This window comes from Hemiscyllium ocellatum, chromosome 16, assembly GCF_020745735.1.
Source record: "Hemiscyllium ocellatum isolate sHemOce1 chromosome 16, sHemOce1.pat.X.cur, whole genome shotgun sequence".
In the NCBI taxonomy this organism is placed as follows: domain Eukaryota; kingdom Metazoa; phylum Chordata; class Chondrichthyes; order Orectolobiformes; family Hemiscylliidae; genus Hemiscyllium; species Hemiscyllium ocellatum.
In genome coordinates this window covers 4082788-4105550 of record NC_083416.1, presented here as the reverse complement: position 1 = coordinate 4105550, position 22763 = coordinate 4082788, and the positions used below count along the sequence as shown (strand labels likewise).

The 22763-nt window shown below is 47.1% G+C and overlaps 1 protein-coding gene across 1 annotated transcript in view; it reads left to right on the top strand.

The window, feature by feature from the left end:
* LOC132823323 (M-phase inducer phosphatase 1-B-like) overlaps window positions 1–22763 on the top strand; it is a 55207-nt gene that overhangs the window by 21303 nt on the left and 11141 nt on the right. Inside the window, exons 7-15 of the mRNA XM_060837010.1 lie at window positions 681–776; window positions 2693–2815; window positions 4012–4125; window positions 8481–8669; window positions 10998–11087; window positions 13430–13492; window positions 15732–15830; window positions 16453–16586; window positions 19773–19884. Of these exons, the coding sequence (XP_060692993.1) occupies window positions 681–776; window positions 2693–2815; window positions 4012–4125; window positions 8481–8669; window positions 10998–11087; window positions 13430–13492; window positions 15732–15830; window positions 16453–16586; window positions 19773–19884 (1020 nt within the window). The remainder of the gene's footprint in view (window positions 1–680; window positions 777–2692; window positions 2816–4011; window positions 4126–8480; window positions 8670–10997; window positions 11088–13429; window positions 13493–15731; window positions 15831–16452; window positions 16587–19772; window positions 19885–22763) is intronic.

The window sequence follows — 22763 nt, the reverse complement described above, 5'->3', positions numbered from 1 at the left end:
CTCTCAGTAAATGCATGCTCCCCTAGTATTAGACATTTCAACACGGGGGGGGGGGGGGGGGGGGGCTTGGAAGGAGGGGATTCTGACTGTTAAGTGTAACTAAGCATTTCATCATTTTATATCATTTCATCAAGTCTCCCCTCAACCTCTGCCATTCCAGAGAAAACCACCCGATGTTTTCCAGCCTCTCCTTTTAGCTCATGCCCTCTAATCCTGGTAAACCTCTTCTGCACCCGCTTCAAAGCCTCCACATCTTTCCTGTAATGTGGCGACCAGAGTTGAATGCAATACTCCAAGTGTGGCCGAATCAAAGCTGCAACATGACATCCTGACTCTTGTACTGAATTCCCTGACCAATAAAGGCACCGTCTTTACCACCCTAGCCACTTGCGTGGCTGCTTTCAGGAAGCTACAGATTTGACCCCCAAGATCCCTCTGTACATCAATGCTGTTCAGGGCCCTGCCATTAACTTTCCCAGAACATTTGATCTCCAAGCAGCACAGCATTAAACTCCATCTGTCATTTCTCCACCCATATCTGGAACTGATCTATATTCTGCTGTATTCTTTGACAACCTTCTTCACTATCCACAATTTCCACCGATCTTTGTATCGTCTGCCAACTAACCAACCTGTCCTTCTGTGTTTTATCCAATTCTTGTGATCCTTCTCATGCTCAGGAAGTAGAGTGGTTGAAACCACCCATTTCCCGAACACCCATGATCCCGTTAGAAGATCCCGATGTCTGTGGAACAGCATCTGCGAAGCCCTCTGTGGTAAGTCCCACCTTAAACCAGGGAGTTGGGGAATTGGAACGGTTCCTACTTTCCACTTTGTATCTTCTCCTCCATCTCTCTCCCAACCTGCTGCAGCTCAGACGTAAACAATCGCTCCAAGATTGGCTGATTGCTGTTGAATTGGCTCTGCTCCCTCCTTCCCTGGAGGCTAGTTGGAGCAGTGATGCACTTGTTTAAGACTAATTGTGGATTTAACCATCCTGAACCCAATCGTCTGCCCCGTACGGTTTGTCTAATGAGTGAGCCATGAGGGTAGACTCTTATTTTGGTTATTTTTATCAGGTAATCAAGGCTGATGTATTTAATACCCATTCCCCAGTGGCTTGTGGGTATGTTCTGAGCCATTTCTTTGAGCTACTACAGTGCAGAGAAGCAAGTCAGCATGGTGGTGTTGGGGGAAGGGGAGGGGAATCCCAGGATTTTAACCCAAAAATGGTGGTGATTCTCCAATGTACCAAGGACCATGGTCCTTCAGCTGCTGGGGTTTGGGGTGTGTAGTGTATCATTCCCTCAGTACCCTAGGTGGAGGGAGTGAATGGTTAAATGGATAAATACTGGTTGCCTGTGTGTCAGTCTGAATGTTCTTGCATTAATTCAGGCAGCAGCCACCATTCCTTCACTCTTGGTCCTGACCTGTGCCTTTTTGCAGGTGGAGGAGGGGCTTTGAGACTTCGATACATAGAAATCCCTAAAGTGTGGGAGAGGGGCCATTTGGCCTATTGAATCTGCACTTACCCTCCAAAGAGCACCCCCCACCCAAACCCAGCCCTCTGCATTTCCCCATGGCTAACCCACCCAGCCTGCACACCCCTGAGCACTGTGGGCAATTTAGCGTGGTCAACCCATCATAACCTACACATCACTGGTCTGTGGGAGGAAACCCACGCAGACACAGGGAGAACGTGTAAACTCTACACAGACAGTAACTCGAGGCTGAATTTGAACCCGGGTCCCTGGTGCTGAGGCAGCAGTGCTAACCACTGAGCCACCATGCTGCCCCTTTAGTGATCTTAATTGACAATCCACTCGTTCCAAAATACCTGCTCAATGACCGACTGCAGCAGCCAAATTATTTACGTGTGGTGTGGTTGTGGTTCGAGGAGATGGACCCCTGTCCCTATCCCCAGGATGGTGGGGGATTCAGTGATGTTGATACTGTGGCACATGAATAGGGTGAATAGACTAAGTCTTTCCCCAGGGTAGATTTGGGGTGAGTGAGGAAATATTTCAAAGGGGCCTAAGGGGCAACCTTTTCACGCAGAGGCTGGTGTATGTATGGAATGAGCTGCTAAAGGAAGTGATGGAGGCTGGTACAATTGCAACATTTCAAACACATAGGAAGGATTTAGAGGGATATGGGCCTGGTGCTAGTGAATGGAATTTGATTAAGTTGGGATATCTGGTCGGCATGGACAGGTTGGATCGAAGGGTCTGTGTCTGTTCTGTATGACTGAGCATCAAGGAGAGGTGATTACTTTTCCACAGAGTCCTTTGCCTTAAAGGTCTCGTGTGGCATTGGATTCCAGCTACTAGGATTCTAATCCCTGGTGTTACATATGGTCCCAGCTGCTGGAGTGGCCTCCGTGTTGTTCGATTCCTTAACACCACATCTTCCCTTATCACAAAGAGCAAACACTCGCTCTCCCCGTCTCTCCAATTCAACAAACATCCATCTCTGCCCCAGCCCACGTTAGTCCTGTTCCAAAGTGGCAACCAAACTGAGCTATATAATAATGATGTTTCACTGAGCCTTCAGGTTTATGCTGGACAATTGAACCTGCAGCAGTTTAAGTCTGGTCCTGTTAGTGTTTTAAAACCTCTGATTATTCCTGTGAGTCTCCCCAGTGAGGGAGCCCAACGTTCAATCTGCTTACCGTAATCATCTTAAATTTCAGCCAGACTCTGAAATGGCAGGAGCCGGGAGCCCGATGTGGACAGAATCTCTCAGCCTGGATGACCTGATGAACGTAGATGGGGTGTGTGGTGCGTTTTCAGAGCTGTCACAGCGTGACACCGAGGTAATGCAGAGATCCTCACGCTGTAGTTGCTACCCCTTGGTGAGACTTCCCTTTTTTTAGTTCTGGCTGCTAACACCCAAGTAGGGCACGTGTGCTGACAGAGTTCCTGCAGCTGACTGTATCATTCCCAAAGAATATTGGGACTGAAACTAGAGTGCCAGATATGGTCGTCACCAGTTGAAGTAACCAGGTTCCGTTTAGGCAAGTGGTTGGGTAGCACTGATAGGCTCCAGGAGAAGGGAAGGTAGAATCCCCACGTGGACAGGGACGGAGCAGGAGGTCAGAATGGGGCAGACTCTGATGCCCTGATGATGGTTAACCCCTTGCTGACCCCCTGTCTGGGTACACTCAAGGAGACTGCATTGAGGTGCTGCTCAAATGCAGCCAAGTGGGGAACTGCAATGCTCCGAGAGAGTGATTTCATGGTGGAAGCGGTAAAACAGAAATCCCATTTTTCTTTTTAATTGATCTTCATTGAAACCACCTTTTCAAATATAAATTTGATTCTGGATCTGAGGTCATTGTAAGTGAAATCTCAATTCTGTGCCAAATGGGACGAAAGGGACAGGATGGCATCATGTGGAGAGAATGTCATGGTTTTGGGATTTTAATAAACCTGTTGCAATAAAGATACTGAGTTCACCACAGACAGACTAGCTGAGACCAGCAAAACTATAGTGGGTGGCATGGTGGCTCAGTGGTTAGCACTGCTGCCTCAATATGCCAGGGACCTGGGTTCGACTCCAGCCTTGGGTGACTGTCTCTGTGTGGAGTTTGCACGTTCTCCCCGTGTCTGTGTGGGTTTCCTCTGGGTGCTCCGGTTTCCTCCCACAATCCAAAGATGTGCAGGTCAGGTGAATTGGCCATGGGAAATTGCCCAGAGTGCTCAGGATGTGCAGGCTAGATGGATTAGCCATGGGAAATGCAGGGTTACAGGGATGAGGTAGGGAGTGGATCTGAGTGGGATGCCGTGGACTCGATGAACTGAATGGCCTGTTTCCACCCTGGGAGATTCTATGATTCAATGTAAACTATAACATCTTTAATCAGTTTGGAGTAGTGAATTTCTGCTTCAGGCTGCACACTCTTCACTGAGGTTGAATTGCAGTTTCTGGAACTGGCAGACCCCAGTATATAAACATATACTAAAATACACCGGGATAGCCAATGGATCAGCTGTGATGTTTGTTCTACAGGGAAATCCACGTGTGACTATGTCATCCAGCATGGCTGCTCTTTTCACCAGCGATCTCATGAACCAGACAACAAGTGTGAGCAAGGTCAGCGTGATCGACTCTGTACACGAGAAGGTACTTATCCAGCCATGTTTACAGTTGCTGAAGTCTTTATGTCTGGGAGTTTGTTTGAGTTGTCTGACTGTGAGTTAGTGTTCTTGCTGACAATGGGCTGAGATTCCTCCCAGAGAACTGTCCAACTGAACGTTACCTGTAACTTGCCAACAAAGTCCTCTCATGTCTTTGTTCTACTCTGCAATTTCCAAGTTTTCATGATAGCTGGTGACCCCTCAAGTGCAATAGATTAAAGCACAAGGCAGAACGTTAGGTTGCTGGCCTGCTCACAATCGTTTGACTTTGTTTTTTGTATCGAAAAGTATGGTGCTGGAAAAGCACAGCCGGTCAGGCAGCATCCGAGGAGCAGGGGAGTCGACTTTTTGAGTATAAGCCCTTCCGAAACGTCAGCTCCCCTCCTCGGATGCTGCCTGACCGGCTGTGCTTTTCTAGCACCACACCTTTTGACTCTGACTCTCCAATGTCTGCAGTCTCTCACTTTCTCCTTTTTTGTTTTGGTGTGTTGACTACTCCGGGCCATATTGTCCATTCCTCCCTACACTGAACAAGCAAACATAATGCCCTTTATTTGTTTGGGATGTGTTAAATATTTAACTGGCTAATTAATAACCTACAAGTGTTCAAAAAAAATTTCCTTTTTTTAAAAAAAAATGCACAATTTTCTTCAAGTTAATTAGTGGGGAAAATAATTTTCAGATGACTTTTCAGAATGGGCTCCTATTTTCGATCTTTTCAGAAAACTACAGCGCAGCATGATTTGAGTCCTCTGGTATAACTCTCAGAAAGTGATCAGGCAAAGTTAGCCAGTAATGAGGAAGGCAAATGGAATGTTGGTCTTTTATTTCCAAGGGAATAGAGTCTAACAGGAGGGTGGTCTTTCTAAAACTATCGAAGTCACTGGGCACACCACAGTTGGAAAACAGTGAATGGCATTCAGTTCTGCTCTCCCTGCTAGAGGAAGGATGTTGCCAGGGTCAGAGGGTTTGAGCTGCTGGGAGAGGCTGAATAAGCTGGGGCTGTTTTCCCTGGAGCGTCGGAGGCTGAGGGGGGGTGACCTTATAGGGATTTATAAATGAACACAGTCTGCCAATTTCTCAGCAACAAACCTAAACAAGCAGACAAAACACGTCCAGAAACCCTAGCCGCCCTCCCCTATGTCAAACACATCTCGGAAATGACTGCCATCGCACTTTGTTTCAAAACCCTCCAACGTATTCCTTACAAGGATTTTTAAAAAGCTTCACTTGAATGTGTGAATAAATGTCCAGAAATTCCCATGCCGTTTTTTTTCCTCTCTCCCCCTCTCTTCCCCCCTGCCTCTCTCTTCCCCCCCCCCTTCTCTCTCTCTTTCTTCCTTTCTTTCTTCCTTTCTTTCTTTCTTTCTTCCTTTCTTCCTTTCTTTCTTTCTTTCTTTCTTTCTTTCTTTCTCTCTTTCTTTCTTTCTTTCTTTCTCTCTTTCTCTCTTTCTTTCTCTCTCTCTCTCTCTCCCCCCAAAACGAAAACCGTCTCTGTTACAGAATGCTTGTGAGAAAGGAATGAAATGTAACACTAGTTTTGTGTGATTCGGACCACTTCAGAATCCAAACTTCCTAAGAAGAATAAATCAAATTTCTATCATGTTTTGGAGATGCCAGTGTTGGACTGGGGTGTACAAAGTTTAAAAGCCAGGTTATAGTCCAACAGGTATTTTTGGAGTGCTGCTCCTTCATCAGATGGTCATAGAGTATTTGGTTATGGTCTTGTATTCCATAACCACCTGACGAAGGAGCAGCGCTCTGAAAGCTAGTGCTTCCAATAAACCTGTTGGACTATAACCTGGTGTTGTGGGATTTTTAACTTTTATCATGATGTTTCCAACTGTACTGATTTCAAATTTAAAATCGCTAAAAGAGTTCTACTTGAGAGTTAAAGGAATGATCTTCCAAGCTCAGATGAGTTTAAAGTCATGACAGGAAGGATATGAAGTTGGAGGAGGCTCAGCAGAGATTTCCCTGGATGTTGCTGGGTCTGGAGGGTTTGAATTATAAAGAGAGGCTGGAGCTTTTTTCACTGGAGCGTAGGAAGTTGAGAGTCAGATGTACTGCAAGGAAACAGACCCTTCGGTCCACCCATGCCGACCAGATATCCCAACCCAATCTTGTCCCACCTGCCAGCACCCGGCCCATATCCCTGCAAACCCTTCCTATTCATATACCCACCCAGATGCCTCTTAAATGTTGTAATTGTACCAGCCTCCACCACTTCCTTTGGTAGCTCATTTCATGCACGTACCACCCTCTGCATGAAAAAGTTACCCCTGAGGTCTCTTATATCTTTCCCCTCTCACCCTAAACATATGCCCTATAGTTCTGGACTCCGTGACCCCAGGGAAACAACTTTGCTTATTTACCCTATCCATATCCCTCATAATTTTGTAAACCTCTATAAGGTCACCCCTCAGCCTCTGACGCTTCAGGGAAAACAGCCCCAGCCTGTTGAGCCTCTCCCTGTAGCTCAGATCCTCCAACCCTGGCAACATCCTTGTAAATCTTTTCTGAACCCTTTCAAGTTTCACAACATCCTTCCAATAGGAAGGAGACCAGAATTGCACACAATATTCCAACAGTGGCCAAACCAATGTCCTGTACAACCACAACATGACCACCTAACTCCTGTACTCCATATTCTGACCAATAAAGGAAAGCATACCAAACACATTTTTTCACTATCCTATCTACCTGCGACCCCACTTTCAAGGAGCTATGAACCTTCACTCCAAGATCTCTTTGTTCAGCAACACTCCCTCGGACCTTACCATTAAGTGTATAAGTCCTGCAAAGATTTGCTTTCCCAAAATGCAGCACCTCGCATTTATCTGAATTAAACTCCATCTGCCACTTCTCAGCCCATTGGCCCATCTGGTGCAGATCCCGTTGTAATCTGAGGTAACCCTCTTCGCTGTCCACTACACCTCCAATTTTGGTGTCATCTGCAAACTTACTAACTGTACCTCTTATGCTCGCATCCAAATCATTTATATAAATGATAAGTGGAGGACCCAGTACCGGTCCTTGTGGCACTCCACTGGTCACAGGCCTCCAGTCTGAAAAACAACCCTCCACCTCCACCCTCTGTCTTCCAACTATGGGCCAGGTCTGTATTCAAATGGCTAGTTCTCCCTGGTATTCCGTGAGATCTAACCTTGCTAATCAGTCTCTCATGGGGACCCTTGTCAAGTGCCTTACTGAAGTCCATATAAATCACATCTACCGCTTTTCCCTCATCAATCTTCTTTGTTACTTGCTCAAAAAACTCAATCAAGTTTGTGAGACGTGATTTCCCACGCACAAAGCCATGTTGACTATCCCTAATCAGTCCTTGCCTTTCCAAATACATGTGCATCCTTAGGATTCCCTCCAACAACTTGCCACCATTGAGGTCAGGCTCACTGGTCTGTAGTTCCCTGGCTTGTCCTTACCACATTCCTTAAACGTTGGCACCACTTTAGCCAACCTCCAATCTTCTGGCACCTCACCTGTGACTATCGATGATACAAATATCTCAGCAAGAGGCCCAGCAATCACTTCTCTAGCTTCCCACAGAGTTCTCGGGTACACCTGATCAGGTCCTGGGGATTTATCCACCTTCATGCATTTCAAGACATCCAGCACTTCCTCCTCTGTAATCTGGACATTTTTCAAGATGTCACCATCTATTTTCCAACTGACTATATCTTCCATATCCTTTTCCACAGTAAATACTATGTAAAATACTCCTTTAGCATCTCCCCATCTCCTGTGGCTCCACACAAAGGCTGCCTTGCTGATCTTTGAGGGGCCCTATTCTCTCCCTAGTTACCCTTTTGTCCTTAATGTATTTGTAAAAACTCTTTGGATTCTCAAATGAGAGGTATAGGTAGAGCTAAAGGTAGGTGTCTTTTCCCTTGGATGGAGGATTTCAAGACTAGGGGCACATTTTTAAGGTGAGAGGAGAGAGGATTTAAAAACATGGGGAAGAGGAGCAAATTTTCTATCCATGGTTCATGTGTGAATGAAGTTTCCTGAGGAAGTGTTGGATGTGGGTACAGTTGGAATGTTTAAAAGACATTAGGATGGATATATGAATTGGAAAGGTTTGGAAGGATCTGGGCCAGGAGCAGGCAGGTGGGACTAGTGTAGTTTGGGATTATGGTCAGCATGGACTGGTTGGGCCACAGGGTCTGTTTCTGTGCTGGATGATTCTGACTGTATAGAGTGTGGGGAGTCAGTGGGACTGAATAGTTTGATTCTGTTGAAGACTGGGTCATGCATAATGTTCACAAAATTGGGTTTCTACATTTGATCGCCATTTGCTTTGTGTGTGTTTTATTTAATTAGATGCTGGTGTGTAAGGGTCGGCCAGGCTTATTTCGGTCCCCCTCCTTACCTGAGAGGCTGCACAGACCCTTCCTGAAAAGACTGGAGCGAGTTGGGGAAATGGATCCTCCAGTGAAGAGTAAGCGGCAGAAGAGTTTGGACAGCGCGCTGGAGGATGACGATCAGGAGAGGGGAGGAAATCGATTCCTGGTAACAAACCTGAATTGTTTTCTCAGTTAGAACCACTGAAGTTCGCAGCAGAAACAGAAGCCATTTGGCCCATCATCTACCTGTTAGATCCTTGTTGGAGTGATCCAAAATGATACCACTGCCCTGATTGCCCTCTATAGCAGTGTGGAGGTCTGCAGATGCTGGAGATCAGAGCTGAAAATGTGTTGCTGGAAAAGCGCAGCAGGTCAGGCAGCATCCAAGGAACAGGAAATTTGACGCTTTGGGCATAAGCCCTTCATCAGGAATCAGTAGCACTCTATAGCAGTGTGTCTTCCTCCATAGAGTCAGTCATCCAGCTTTGTAACAGATCCTTCGGTCCAACCAATCCATGCTGAACATAATCCCAAACTAACCTAGCCCCACCTGCCTGCTCATGAACTTATCCAAATGTCTTTTAAATGTTATAATTGCACCCACCTCCACCACTTCCTCTGGAAGTTCATTCCACACATGCACCACCCTCTGTGTAAAACAAACAAAATTTGCCTTCCATGTCTTTTTTTTAAAATCCCTCTCCTCTCACCTTTAAAAATGTGCCCCCTAGTCTTGGTCATGTAGAGTTTGCACATTCTCCCCGTGTCTGCGTGGATTTCCTCTGGGTGCTCCGGTTTCCTCCCACAATCCAAAGATGTGCAGATTAGTGTGGATTGGTCATGTTAAGTTGCCCATAGTGTCCAGGGATGTGCAAGTTATGGGCATTACTTGGGTAAATACAGGATAACAGGGTAGGGGAATGGATCTGGGTGGGTAACTCTTCAGTGGGCTGGTGTGGACTTGTTGGGCTGAAGGGCCTGTTTCCACACTGTAGGGATTCTAATTTTAATGCATAATTCTAAAACGTTTTCTGCAATCTTAGGCTTGTCATGTCAATTTAAATGCTTCAGTTTCTAAGAAATTCATGTTTTTCTTGTGAGGATGGCCTTTAGGAGAGTTGGGTTTTGAGGGAATTGGGTCAAAGGCGGGAAAATGGGGCTAGTTTAGTTCTGGAAGCTTGGGCCGCATGGCCGAGTTGTCACTCGTTTAATGGGCTGCCCTCTCTATGTTGCCTCTCACGCTGATCCGTTACAGTCCACCCTGCTGCCTACCTGCCCAGGTTTCCACGGGGCTGATGGGTAAAGTGAGATTGTCAACAATGTTTGAAACCTATCTCTGTTAGCCTGTGTTAACAGCGAAGAAATCCGGTGATGAATCACACACACTGGTTTTTAATCAGCAAGGGAATAGGGGATTATGGGGGAAACCCAGGAAAGGGGAGGTGAGGATTATTGGATCAGCTGTGATATCTCTCAACGGCGGAGAAGGGTGAGGCTTGGAGATTCAGAGGTGGTTTAAGTACAGTTACTCCCGGTCTGGGTTAAACTGAGCATCCTGCAAGAAAATGCTAGCACCCTCCTTCATAGGACTGTTTGCCCACTCCAAATAGAAACCAGAATGTTGAATAATAATTGAATCTCAGGCTATTCATATCAGGGGAAATACTCCTCAACCTCCTTCCTTCCAGCAGCCTTGAGGGCTGCCTTTACTCCTTGCTGTAAGTTAGTGAAATATTGCTGTTGGTTTTGTTGTTCTTCAGTTTCTGATTCCTTTTAGTCTTTCACCATTGAGTTTTGAAATTGGACCAGTGAGTGACCTTGTTGCTTGCATTTTAATTCCTAGACATGGGAATGATTAGAATTATCACTGGGCGGAGCGGTGGCTCAGTGGTTAGCACTGCTATCTGTCTGGGGACCCGGGTTCGATTCCACCCTCTGGTGACTGTCTGTCTTTGTGGCTTTCGCATGTTCCCCGTGTCCGCGAGGGTTTGCTGCAGGTGCTCCGGTTTCCTCCCACAGTCCAAAGATGTGTAGGTTGGGGTGGATTGGCCATGCTAAATTGTCCCCTAGTGTCCAGGAATGTGCAGGTTAGGTGGGTTAGCCATGGGAGATGCAGGATTACAGGGTAGAGCAGGTCTTTGGGAATGGGTGGGATGCTGTTTGGTGAGTCAGCATGGGCACGATGGGCTGAATGGCCTGTTTCTGCACTGTAGGGATTCAATGATTCTAAGAAAATGGCTTTTCATGAGGGATCGATGCTGCAATTAATTCCTTACAATTTAAGAAGTGAATACTAAACTTTATTGTCTTTATTATAATTTCTGTCAGGCACATTGGAGGCTTGGGGAAATCTACAGGGGTTTTGGAAGTCCTGTGTGTCTTTTGATCTTTGGCTGTTAATTTTCAAACAGCTCTTGAGAATTTAATTTACGTTCCGTTCTGTAATTGACACAAATTCCGTGTAAACTGTTGGATGTTCTTCTTTCCTTTACAGAGCCAAGCAGTGACCACCTCCAACGTGGATGTGACCAAACTTCTCGGGGAGGAGAGGAATGCTGTAGAGCTGATAGGGAACTTTTCCAAAGTGAGTTTTTTTTTCAACATATTTGAAATCTATTGCTACACTATCTATTTCTCCCAAACCCTGTCAGGGTCTTTTTTTTTTCTGGTGCTTTGCATGCCAAGAGGTCCCCAGTGCTTCCCTCCACTTTGTTGTCATTGTGGGAGCCTGATCAATGCATGTTGTTGAGCTACTGAGATATGTGGTTCCACAGACGTGCTCAACTTTTCAGCTCGAAGCAATTAGACCACAGTCCATCACCCAGCTTCAACCCACATCCATCAATGCCTGACTACCTCATAACCAGCCATCTCAAAAGTGAACGTTTCAATTGATCTGACATTCCACAGTCCCCTTGTGGAAAGAGGGGTGTAAATATTTCCTTGTCTTGACATAGGGGTGGGGATGCCACCTAGTTCTTTTCTCGTTCCTGAGTCTGTGTCTGTCTGTCTGTGTCTTTGATTGAATCCTTCTGTTTATTTTGAATATTTCAGATTTCCTCAACCTTCGAAACCCAGGGAAATAACCCCCCCCACAGTTTAAGCAGCCTGTCCACTGAAATGATCCTTCAAGAAAGGGCTCTGTATCTGATTGTCCTGTCCATCTCTCTAACCCAAAAGCAACATGATCAATATCACTTGTCTCACCTGGTGCCATGACTTGATGCAGCTCTGGAATCCTGCGGACTGAGATTAATGTGCTACCTTACACACTGCCTTTACTCACGAGGCCATTGGTGCCTCACCTTTTGTACAGGCCGTTCCTCTACCTCGCTATGGTTGTGTTTTTGTGCAGCACCGCGTTATGGAAAAACCACGCTTTAGAAAAGGCGCTTAGTGTTGGCAATCTAATAGTGTTAGAGCCAACACCCCTTTTTAAAAGGTCACTCTTTACAAAGTGTTCCCCATTCATCAATCGCCTTCCACGATTTGCGTTGACGGAATGAGTGTTACAGCAGAATAACCTGTACCTGTGACACGGAGTGAGCAGGATGTCTCTGGCTTAAATACTTTTTGGATCAGGCAAATTAGTAGCAAATATCCAAAGTGACCTTTCTTTATTTTTTCTTTCTCTTTCATATTTAAAACACTTCACATTTGTTGAAAGAATTCAAAATCTTTCGAAGCACCAGACCTTTGGAATGTTTCACATATCTCCATTGCTTACTCTTTGGTTGCTGTGCCCTGACGTTGTCAAAGTCTTTTTCCTGAACTCTGTCTTGGCTTTGATAGCTGTTCCAAACTCTCTGGCCCTTCTCTCCCCTGCTTGGATGGTGAGCCCTCTCGCTCCGAATTGTGTGAGTGGGTGTCATGGATTTCCAAACCCCCTCGATTTGCACTATCCATATCTCCCAACCTCTCCTAGAGGGAGAAGGGCAGATTGATGGGAACATCACTCCCTTCAGTCCCACACCATCCTGACTGGGAAATATATCACCGCTCATTTGCTTCCGCTGGGTCAGAATCCTGGAATTCCCTGACCGTGTTTATTGATTACAACCTAGACCAGGTGGACAGCAGAGAGAGAGAGCTCACAACAACTTTCCTGAGAGTAACTGGAGAGAGGCAGCAAACTAATGTGAGAGTGAAAAATAAATCCGATCGGGGTCTTTTGTGAAACTGGATGAGTTTGGAGAACTTCATTGTGTTAAAACGGGCAAATAGTGTTGCAGCTTTGATGCTCTGTACTTTGTGATGGGAGTTACAGTAGCCTGTGCCTACGGCCGTGCTAGTCTGAAAATGCTGCTTGGTCTCTGAAGCTGAGCTGACTCTGGTCTGATTTAATATCTGGGTGGGTGACAGCCTGGGAATACCAGATCCAGCTCAGTGGTTAGCACTGCTGCCTCGCAGCGCCAGGGACCAGGGTTCAATTCCCACCTCAGGCGACTGCCTGTGTGGAGTTTGCACATTCTCCCCGTGTCTATGTGGGTTTCCTCCGGGTGCTCCGGTTTCCTCCCACAGTCCAAAGATGTGCAGGTTAGGTGAATGGCCATGCTAAATTGCCCGTAGTGTTAGGTGAAGGGGTAAATGTAGGGGAATGGGTCTGGGTGGGTTGCGGTCCGACGGCTTGGTGTGCACTTGTTGGGCCGAAGGGCTGTTTCCACACTAAGTAATCTAATCTAATCTAATGCTAAATTGCTCCATAGTGTCCAGGGGTGTGCAGGTTAGGTGGGTTAGCCATGGGAAAGGCAGCATTAGTGATAAGGTATTTGGGTTGGGTAGGATGCTCTTCAGAGGGCTGGAGGCTGTAGGGGTTCTATGATTCTAATGACACCTTTCCCTCCATAGGCTGGCTCGTGGCTGATGTGATGTTGAAAGTCTGAGCTTCCTGTTTGAGGTGCTAACGGGTTTTTTTTTGTTTGGCAGGTGTATGCATTGCCCACAGTAATGGGTAAGCACGGCGATTTGAAATACATCTCTCCAGAAACGGTATGTTCCACTGAACCTGGAGCTGCTTGTGTTTATTACAGAGCTGGTGTCTGTGTGGCTGGGAGGGAGAAGTGGAGAGATTTCATATAGACTTCATCTGGGCCGCCAATTCCAACCAAGACCCTCTGGGCCCTAGCTTAGGAGATCCAGGTCTTTATCTGGGAAAGCATGTGACAAGGTAAAGAGTGGAAACGCAGGGCGTTGAGCTCTGTGGGAGGGAGGCATGGCTGTGGCTTGTTCCATGGCCATTTCTACAAGGAGTTGCTTTGTGATTGAGGTGCTGCTGGTTAGATCTCAGTAAGTGTAGGTGAAGAGGGAGCAGCAACAAGGTAAGGGTAAGCTAAAACTCTTTTTGTTTTCCCCCATCCTCCCCACAAGTCTGCTAGTTGTTAAAGGGGCAGAGGTGGTTGCCAGTGCAATGCTATGCTCCTCCTGTCAGATGTGGGAGATCAGGGAGCAGTCTAGTGTCCCTGGCCACTATATCTGCAACTATTGTTAAATCACACCACTGTGGTTTCCTCCCAGTGCAGGTCAAGTGAAGTGACCATGCTAAATTGTCCGTAGTATTAGGTGCATTAGTCAAAGGGAAATGGGTCTGGGTGGGTTACTCTTTGGTGTGGACTGGTTGGGCCGAAGGCCTGTTTCCACACTGTATGGAATCTAATTTAATCTAATCTAATCATTGATGCTGTTCTGTTTTGTTAACTCTTTTTTTTGTTTTGCCCAATGCTATTTGTATTTTCGACTGAGACTTACTGGAAATGAGAGCACAGAGTGATGACAGTGCAGTGGCCACCCACTGCACGTTTTACCAGGATGGAATTCCCAAGACGTTGAAATGTTGTGTTTTCCCTGCGCACCCTCCCCACATGATGTCACAAGTTATGATCTAATTTCCTCCCTCCCCTTCCTAGACCTTTCCATTTCTATCTCAGGCGACCGAATCAACACGGACATTTACTACAAACCGACCGACTCCCACAGCTACCTGGACTACACCTCCTCCCACCCTGCCCCCTGTAAAAATGCCATCCCATATTCCCAATTCCTTCGTCTCTGCCACATCTGCTCCCAGGAGGACCAGTTCCAATACCGTACAGCCCAGATGGCCTCCTTCTTCAAAGACCGCAATTTCCCCCCAGATGTGATCGACGATGCTCTCCACCGCATCTCCTCCACTTCCCGCTCCTCCGCCCTTGAAACCCCCCCCCCACCAATCGCCACCAGGACAGAACCCCACTGGTCCTCACCTCCCACCCCACCAACCTCCAGATACATCGTATCATCCTTTTGTCATTTCTGCCATCTCCAAACGGACAGCACCACCAGAGATATATTTCTCTCCCCTCCCCTATCAGCGTTCCGGAAAGACGACTCCATCGTCAGGTCCACACCCCCCACCAACCCAACTTCCACTCCCAGCACCTTCCCCTGCAACAGCAAGAAATGCAAAACTTGCGCCCACACCTCCTCCCTCACTTCCCTCCAAGGCCCCAAGGGATCCTTCCACATCCGCCACAAATTCACCTGCACCTCCACACACATCATTTACTGCATCCGCTGCAGCTGATGTGGCCTCCTCCATATTGGGGAGACAGGCCGCCTACTTGAGGAACGTTTCAGAGAACACCTCTGGGACACCCGGACCAACCAACCCAACCACCCCGTGGCTCAGCACTTCAACTCCCGTTCCTACTTCACCAAGGACATGCAGGTCCTTGGACTCCTCCATCGCCACAACATAGCAACATGACAGCTGGAGGAAGAGCGCCTCATCTTCCGCCGAGGAACCCTCCAACCACAAGGGATGAACTCCGATTTCTCCAGTTTCCTCATTTCCCCTCCCCCCACCTTGTCTCAGTCAAATCCCTTGAACTCAGCACCGCCTTCCTAACCTGCAATCTTCTTCCTGACCTCTCCGCCCCCACCCCACTCCGGCCTATCACCCTCACCTTGACCTCCTTCCACCTATCGCATTTCCAACGCCCCTCCTCCCTACCTTTTATCTTAGCCTGCTGGACACACTCTCCTCATTCCTGAAGAAGGGCTCATGCCCGAAACGTCGATTCTCCTGCTCCTTGGATGCTGCCTGACCTGCTGCGCTTTTCCAGCAACACATTTTCAGCTCTGATCTCCAACATTTGCAGTCCTCACTTTCTCCTTTCCCATCCTTCACCAATTATCTGTGTCTGTGTCAGCACAGGAAGTATCTATGCTGTAAAGTGTGGCTTTCCCACAGATGGTGAAGGTTCTTTGTGGAGAATATGACCATGTTTTGGAAGGATGCTACGTCATTGACTGCCGCTACCCCTATGAGTTTGAGGGAGGTCATATCCGGGTAAGTGCAGGGGACAGAAAAATGCTCTTTCTTAAATTGTGACCCTACGTGTGTCCTTGTGAAGAAATGTAGAAAGTAGGTTCATGGAGTAGGCCATTCAGCCTTCGAGCCTGCCTCACCATTCAATATGATCCCGGGCTGATCATACAGCCTCAGTATCCCATTCCCGCCCTCTGTCCGTGCCACTTGAATCCTTGAGCCACCAGGCCAACTTCCAGCTCCCTCTTGGATATATCGAATAAACTGGCCCCAACTGCTTCCTGTGGGAGAGAATTCCACAGGTTCGCAACTCCGAGTGAAGACATTCTTCCTTATCTCAGTCCTGATTGGCTTACCCCTTATCCTGAAAGGATCATTTGTTGTGGCCAGTTGTTAGGTTAGCAAATGGGGACTCCTGTCTTTCTGCCTAGTCAGAGTCTCCTTGCCTGTAGTTCTCGTTTTGAACTCCCAATTAATTTATCCCGCTGGGTGTGGATGTGAATTGTTGGGAATTTGCAGTTACTAACCATTGATTGTGTTCTTGCCTCAATTGCAACTGTCTCTGGATAATATTGCTTGTTTGGATGTGTCCTGCTAATTCTCCTTCCAGACTGACCATTCCTGCTGCCTGTGCTTTTCCCAGGGTGCCCTGAACCTTCACAAAGCTGACGATTGCGTGGACTATTTCTTCAAGAAACCCATTGTTCCCAGTTCCGATGCCAAGAGGTTGATAATAGTTTTCCACTGTGAATTTTCATCGGAGCGTGGGCCGAAGATGTGAGCTGGATTTAATTATTTTAAAGATCTCCACGAGGAGTGTGTTGAGCAGAGTGAAGGGTGCAAAGGGATTGGGCACCTCCCCATGAGCAGTTTCTGATCTCACAGCTACCCAAACCTGAAGGGAAACCTTCAGCTGATGAATGGTGTGGGATAGCTCGCTTCTCCCACAAAGAGCTCATTGGACCAAACTGAGCCTTGTACTCCATCCCATCATTTAATGGCACTTCAACCATGGAGTACCATGCCCAGTTCTGGTTGACCTGTTAGAGGAAGGATTTTAATACTCTGGAGAGGGTTCAGAAGAGATTTACCAGGATGTTGCCGGGTATGGAGGGTTTGAGTTATAAAGGAAGGCTGGACAGGCTGAGATTTCTTTCACTGGAGCGTGGGAGGTTGAGAGGTGACCTGATAAAGGTTGATCAAATCATGAGGGGCATGAATAATGTGAATGGTAGGTGTCCCTTCCCTAGGATGAGGGAGTTCAAAACTGGGGGTCATATTTTTTAAGGTGAAAGGAGAAAGATTTAAAACAGACATGAGCGCCCTTTCTTTTACAGAGGTTCATGTGCAAAATGAACCCCTAAGTGCTGGATGTAGGTACAATTTACAATAACGTTTAAAAGACATCCGGATAAGTACATGAATAGGAAAGGTTTGGAGGGGTATGAGTCAGGAGCAGGCAGGTGGGACGACTTAGTTTGGGATTATGGTCGGTATGGACTGGTTGGGCCAAAGGGTACCTGTTTCTGTGCTGGATGGCTCAATGACGCTCCTCTTGCAGATAGTTTTAAAGGGCATTTCTTGTAAAATGACATTTTCAATCTTCCCCTGTGTAGAGGTGAGTGCATCACATGATATAAATGTAGTGTTATAATTACTGTAGTGATTCTCACACCAGGCCACCCAATGTGTGGAGATGGTCCCAGATTTACATTTCAGGCAGAAACCTGTTCTAGGGTCTACGGTAAACTGTAAAGCTGACATTACTTGCATAAAGAGCCAAGGATGTGTAGAGATAAGAACTCGCCTAAAATTTCAACAGATCATTTGAAGGCATCCCTTTTTATTTTTTCTTTTGTGATCCCCTGTTACTTTTTTTTTCTTTTTTAGGGAGGGCAGGAATATCTCCTGTTTATTTTTTTTCTTTTTTGTTTTCTTTCCCACACTACCGCAGTGGCGGTAGTGCTTATATTTTTCCCCATCACCCATGGGCATCCCTTTTTAAGTATCATGAAGGTCTTCCTGATTGCTTATTGGTTGTGCACTACTCAATGTGATTTTATTCCTAGATCAAGAGGGGGAATGGTTTTGCAAAATGATTGGTTGTTAGGTCCTTAAGAGCATTTAAAAAAAGCAATGAGATACTTTAGAAGTGTCGCTATGTAAAGTAAGAAACATAACAGCCCATCTGGGTACAGTAAGATCCTATAAACAGCTAGTTGGTGATAGCTACATACTCTGATTCCAGTGATTGTTGAGTCGGGGGTAATTAAGCTGCTGCCTCTCTCCAGGTAGAATAACCTTGGGGTTATTTTACATCAACCTACAAAGACCTGCATCTGGAAGCTTTGGCCCCTGACAATGCAGCACTGCCTCACTGCTTCCCAGGAGCACCCAATCCGATTTGGTGCTCAAGGCTCTGGATTGAGTCTTAGACCCATAACTTTCTCACTTGCTGCTGACTCAGCCTCAGCTCACATGTGACCCTGATCGCTATGCAATAGCAACTGCAGGAAAGCACATTCATGTTTTGGAGTGAGGGGGGGAAAAGATATAAAAGAGACCTAAGGGGCAACTTTTTCATGTATGGAATGAGCTTCCAGAGGAAGTGGTGGAGGTTGGTACAATTGCACCATTTAAGAGGCATCTGGATGGGTATATGAATAGGAAGGGTTTGGAGGGATATGAGCTGGGTGCTGGCAGGTGGGACTAGATTGGGTTGGGATATCTGGTCGGCATGGACGGGTTGGACCGAAGGGTCTGTTTCCATGTTGTACATCTGACCCTATGAATCCAGCAGACCTGGTTATGGTGATTTCAGTCCACGTCAAAAATACAAAGCTTCCTGTTTGGTCTCTTAAGGAAAAGTACTGTAGCTTTCTGTTCAAGGGGCTGTGTGCACGGTTGGTTACACTAATACTAGAGCAGGTGATGGGAGCACTCTGCGGTGGGCAGTCAGCATCACCCAGATGAGGGGAGGAGCCTGTAATTTACTCTGCCTGACACAGGATCCTTCATTCAATCAGTGACAGGGAGTAATGTTCATTGGGAGCTGTTGGAAATGGGCTGCTGCTGTACTGTAGAGGAAGGAACTAGCTGTTTGGTGCCCCTCTGGTACACAGTCTTTTTATCTTTATGAATATTAACATTTCATCACAAGTTTGTATATGAAAAGCAGCGTGGGTGAATAAGATAACTAATTAATTAAAACTCATTAATAATAGCAGCATAGGTAAAGCTGTATCAAGGCTGTGAGGTAAAAGCAATGACTGCAGATGCTGGAAACCAGATTCTGGATCAGTGGTGCTGGAAGAGCACAGCAGTTCAGGCAGTATGCAAGGAGCAGCGAAATCGACGTTTCGGGCAAAAGCCCTTCATCAGGAATAAAGGCAGTGAGCCTGAATCATGGAGAGATAAGATGGAGGGTGGGGGTGGGGAGAAAGTAGCATAGAGTACAATGGGTGAGTGGGGAGGGGATGAAGGTGATAGGTCAGGGAGGAGAGGGTGGAGTGGATAGGTGGAAAAGGAGCTAGGCAGGTAGGACAAGTCCAGACAAGTCATGGGGACAGTGCTGAGCTGGAAGTTTGGAACTAGGGAGAGGTGGGGGAAGGGGAAATGAGGAAGCTGCAGCAGGTAGGAGTTCCTGGATCCCATGGCTGAAGTGCTCGCATTTGTTTCGGAACATTGGCTGGAATCTCAGGAGTATCACTGCTGGCCTCGGTCACTGTGTGTGTGTTTTTCTGTTTTCTCCTCTCCCTACCCCCCCAAATAAAATCCAGACGCTCCTTTGCTGTGCTGTTAAATCACTATGGACAGGCTGCACCAATGGGATGGTACAGTGTTGGTCTCTGCCTTGGTGAAAGGCCCATACGACCGCAGACATTTACCACAAAGCAGCTTTTGCACATTGAAGGGTCTTACTGCTGCAGTGTGTATACCGATCTGGTTTATTTCATCCCCAAGGTGCCGGTTGGTGCGGGAGGAGGACAGGAGTCTGAACGAATACCCGAACCTGTACTATCCAGAGCTCTACATCCTGAAAGGAGGCTATAAGGCTTTTTTCCCTCAGTTTGTGGTAAGCAATGGTTGGGAGGCTGGAGGGATTCTAGTGAAGCACGCTGGACAAACTCCTTCTGAATTCGTGTTGTTTTATCACCTTTTTATATCTGGGCCTAATGCCCATTTCAGTGCGTCTAACCCAGACTGAAAGTTCTCACAGGATGATGCACTGTTGGGACTGCAATCCTTCTATGTGCTTTGAGCTTAGTCTTTCATGATTTGAAAATATTCAGTGTCTTGGTTTGAAAAGGCTGGGAGTCCCTGCCATGTCCTTTTGATCAATCCACATTGTGTTTGAAGGCAAATTCTGATATTAACACTGCCCATTTGCCCCACCAATTCTCTCTGATAGCAATCAATTATTCTACAAGTGTAAATCGAATAAACCAAATTAATCCTGAGGACCAGCAAGTGCCCTTTGTTGAGTTTTTGGCTCTTTGCACCTCCCAACGTTGTGGTGATGTCTGTAACATGGGTATCAGTGAGAACTTGTCATTTAACAATCTTTACCACTCCCAGCCCAAGGGCAAGACTCATTCCTTTGTCTCCAAAATTTATTGGTGATCACTCTCTGGTCAAGAACAAGTGTCGTTCTAGAATCATCAACCCCTGACACTCTGGAGGCAGGCTATTTGGCCCATCAAGTCCACACCAACCCTCTGAAGAGCATTTCCACATAAACCCCCTACCTTATCACTAGACTCACCATTGCTAATGCCTCTAACCTACACATCCCTGAACCCTGTGAGCAATTTATCATGGTCAGTTCACCTAACCTGCACATCTCTTGGACTGGGGGGGCTCCCGGAGCAAACTCTCACAGATACAGGGGGGAATGTGCAAACTCCACACAGACAGTCACCCGAGGGAAGAATCGAACCCGGGTCCCTGGCGTTGAGACTGCAGTGCTAAGGGTGTCTATTTGTGAGTCTTGAGATGGCAAGTCTGGGGTCTCTGATTCCAATGTGACCATTGGTGGGCGGTAATGAAGGTTGGTGTTGCTGGGGGGAATGGTGCCTTTGTGATGCCTGTCTCTCCTTGCTCAGTGGACATTGGTTCTGTACTGTGTGACTCCCTGCCAGGTGATGTCCTCCCAGTTGTTGATGTGGAATTTCTGGAGGTTCGTCCGGATGTTATCTTTTGAAGAGTTTCTTTTGATCACAAGAGGCACACTGACCTTTCTTCAGCGGGGAGAACATTCAGTGTTTTGAGGGGAGTGAGCTGGGTGTTGAGATGGCATGGCTGGTCCATTGGAGTTGCTGTTGAATGATGGTGGTGATGCTGCCGCCTATGTTGGCCTCCTCCAAGACACTGGTGTTACTCTACCTGCCTTCCTAGCTGGGCCACAGGACTTTCCCGTAGGGATCTCTGGCGTTGTGCCTTAAGGTGCCTATTGTTGGTAGTCAACGTTTCAGCTCCATTTGGCAGGGTGGGAAGGACTACAGCTTTGGAGAGTGTAGGCCAGTAGATCATGGTTCTCACACACCTATCGGAGAATGGCACGGTTTCGACTGGCCTGGCTCAGAGGTTGTTGGATTTGTACGTCGATATTGGCATTGAAGAGAGAAGGCTGCCGGGTTCCAGGAAATGGTCCACATTTTCAGGGAGATAGTTGTTCTGCATTATTGTAAGAAGGGTGGCGGTGCTCTGTGGTGGTTGATGGAGTTCTAGAGTTCTTGTTTTAAGAATAAGGCTCCGGAACTTATGCCTTGACAAAGCCACTGATGCAGGTCTTCCAAAGAGTGCATGCTGCGGATGGCGTTGCCCGCATCTTGACCCTCCAAGATGGAGGTGGTGGAGAACTTGCCCTTGAACCTATGAAGTTTGAACAGCCTGCAGTCCACACGGTAAACAGCTTGAATTTCCTCGGGCAGGTTTTGGCCTGTGAGATGGAGGACAGTGACAGTGAGGATGGTGAACAGGGTGGGTGTGATGATGTAGTCCAGCTTGACCCCAATCTCCACGGTGAAAGGCTCCGACGCCAATCTGTGGTTGCTCAGCGCTGTCACCGGCAGTAAGCAGCCTTAGCCTCCCTGATGAACCAATCAGGGCAGACATCTCGTGACAGGATTTGCCAGGGATTGATGATAAGGAGAAGCCTCTGTAATTCCCACCGTCAGCCTTGCCATCCTTTTGTGAACATGGTCACAATCAGAGCATCTGAGCTCTGCGTGAAGTTGTTCTTCATGAGAACGGATGTGTTTGTGGAGCTGTGGGCCATATTCCATTAGGATCTCTGCAGGAATCCCATCAGGACCAGCAGCCTTGTTATGACCTCCTGTGTTTGAGTCACACTGGAATGGATCTCTTGGCAGTTTGGTTGATGGTTTCCAAGTTAATGTTGATGTTACGGTTGAGGAAGTTTTGGAAGTGCTGTGTCTAGGGGATGTTTATTGCCTCATTATCCTTGAGCAGCTTTACTCTGTCTTTAGAGTAAGGGGTTTAGGCCATGGTGGCCTGGCTTCTATATGGTGGTGGTGGTGGTGGTGGAGAAGCCTGTTGTGTGATTGGCATCTGCCAACTGCTGCAGTTCCAAGGTATTGTCAGTCGGCCATTTTGCTTTTGAGTTCCCTTTACGCTCCTCTGGATGTCAGCCTTTGCTTTGACACAGGCTGTTCTTTAGGCCTTGCAGAAGTGCCATTCTGCCAATCACAAAGTTCTCCTTTTTCTTGGAGATGATCTGTTCGATTTCCACTAGATTAGATTAGATTATTTACAGTGTGGAAACAGGCCCTTCGGCCTTACAAGTCCACACCGACCCACCGAAGCGCAACCCACCCATACCCCTACATTTACCCCTTACCTAACACTACGGGCAATTTAGCATGGCCAATTCACCTGACCCGCACATCTTTGGACGGTGGGAGGAACCCGGAGGAAACCCACACAGACACG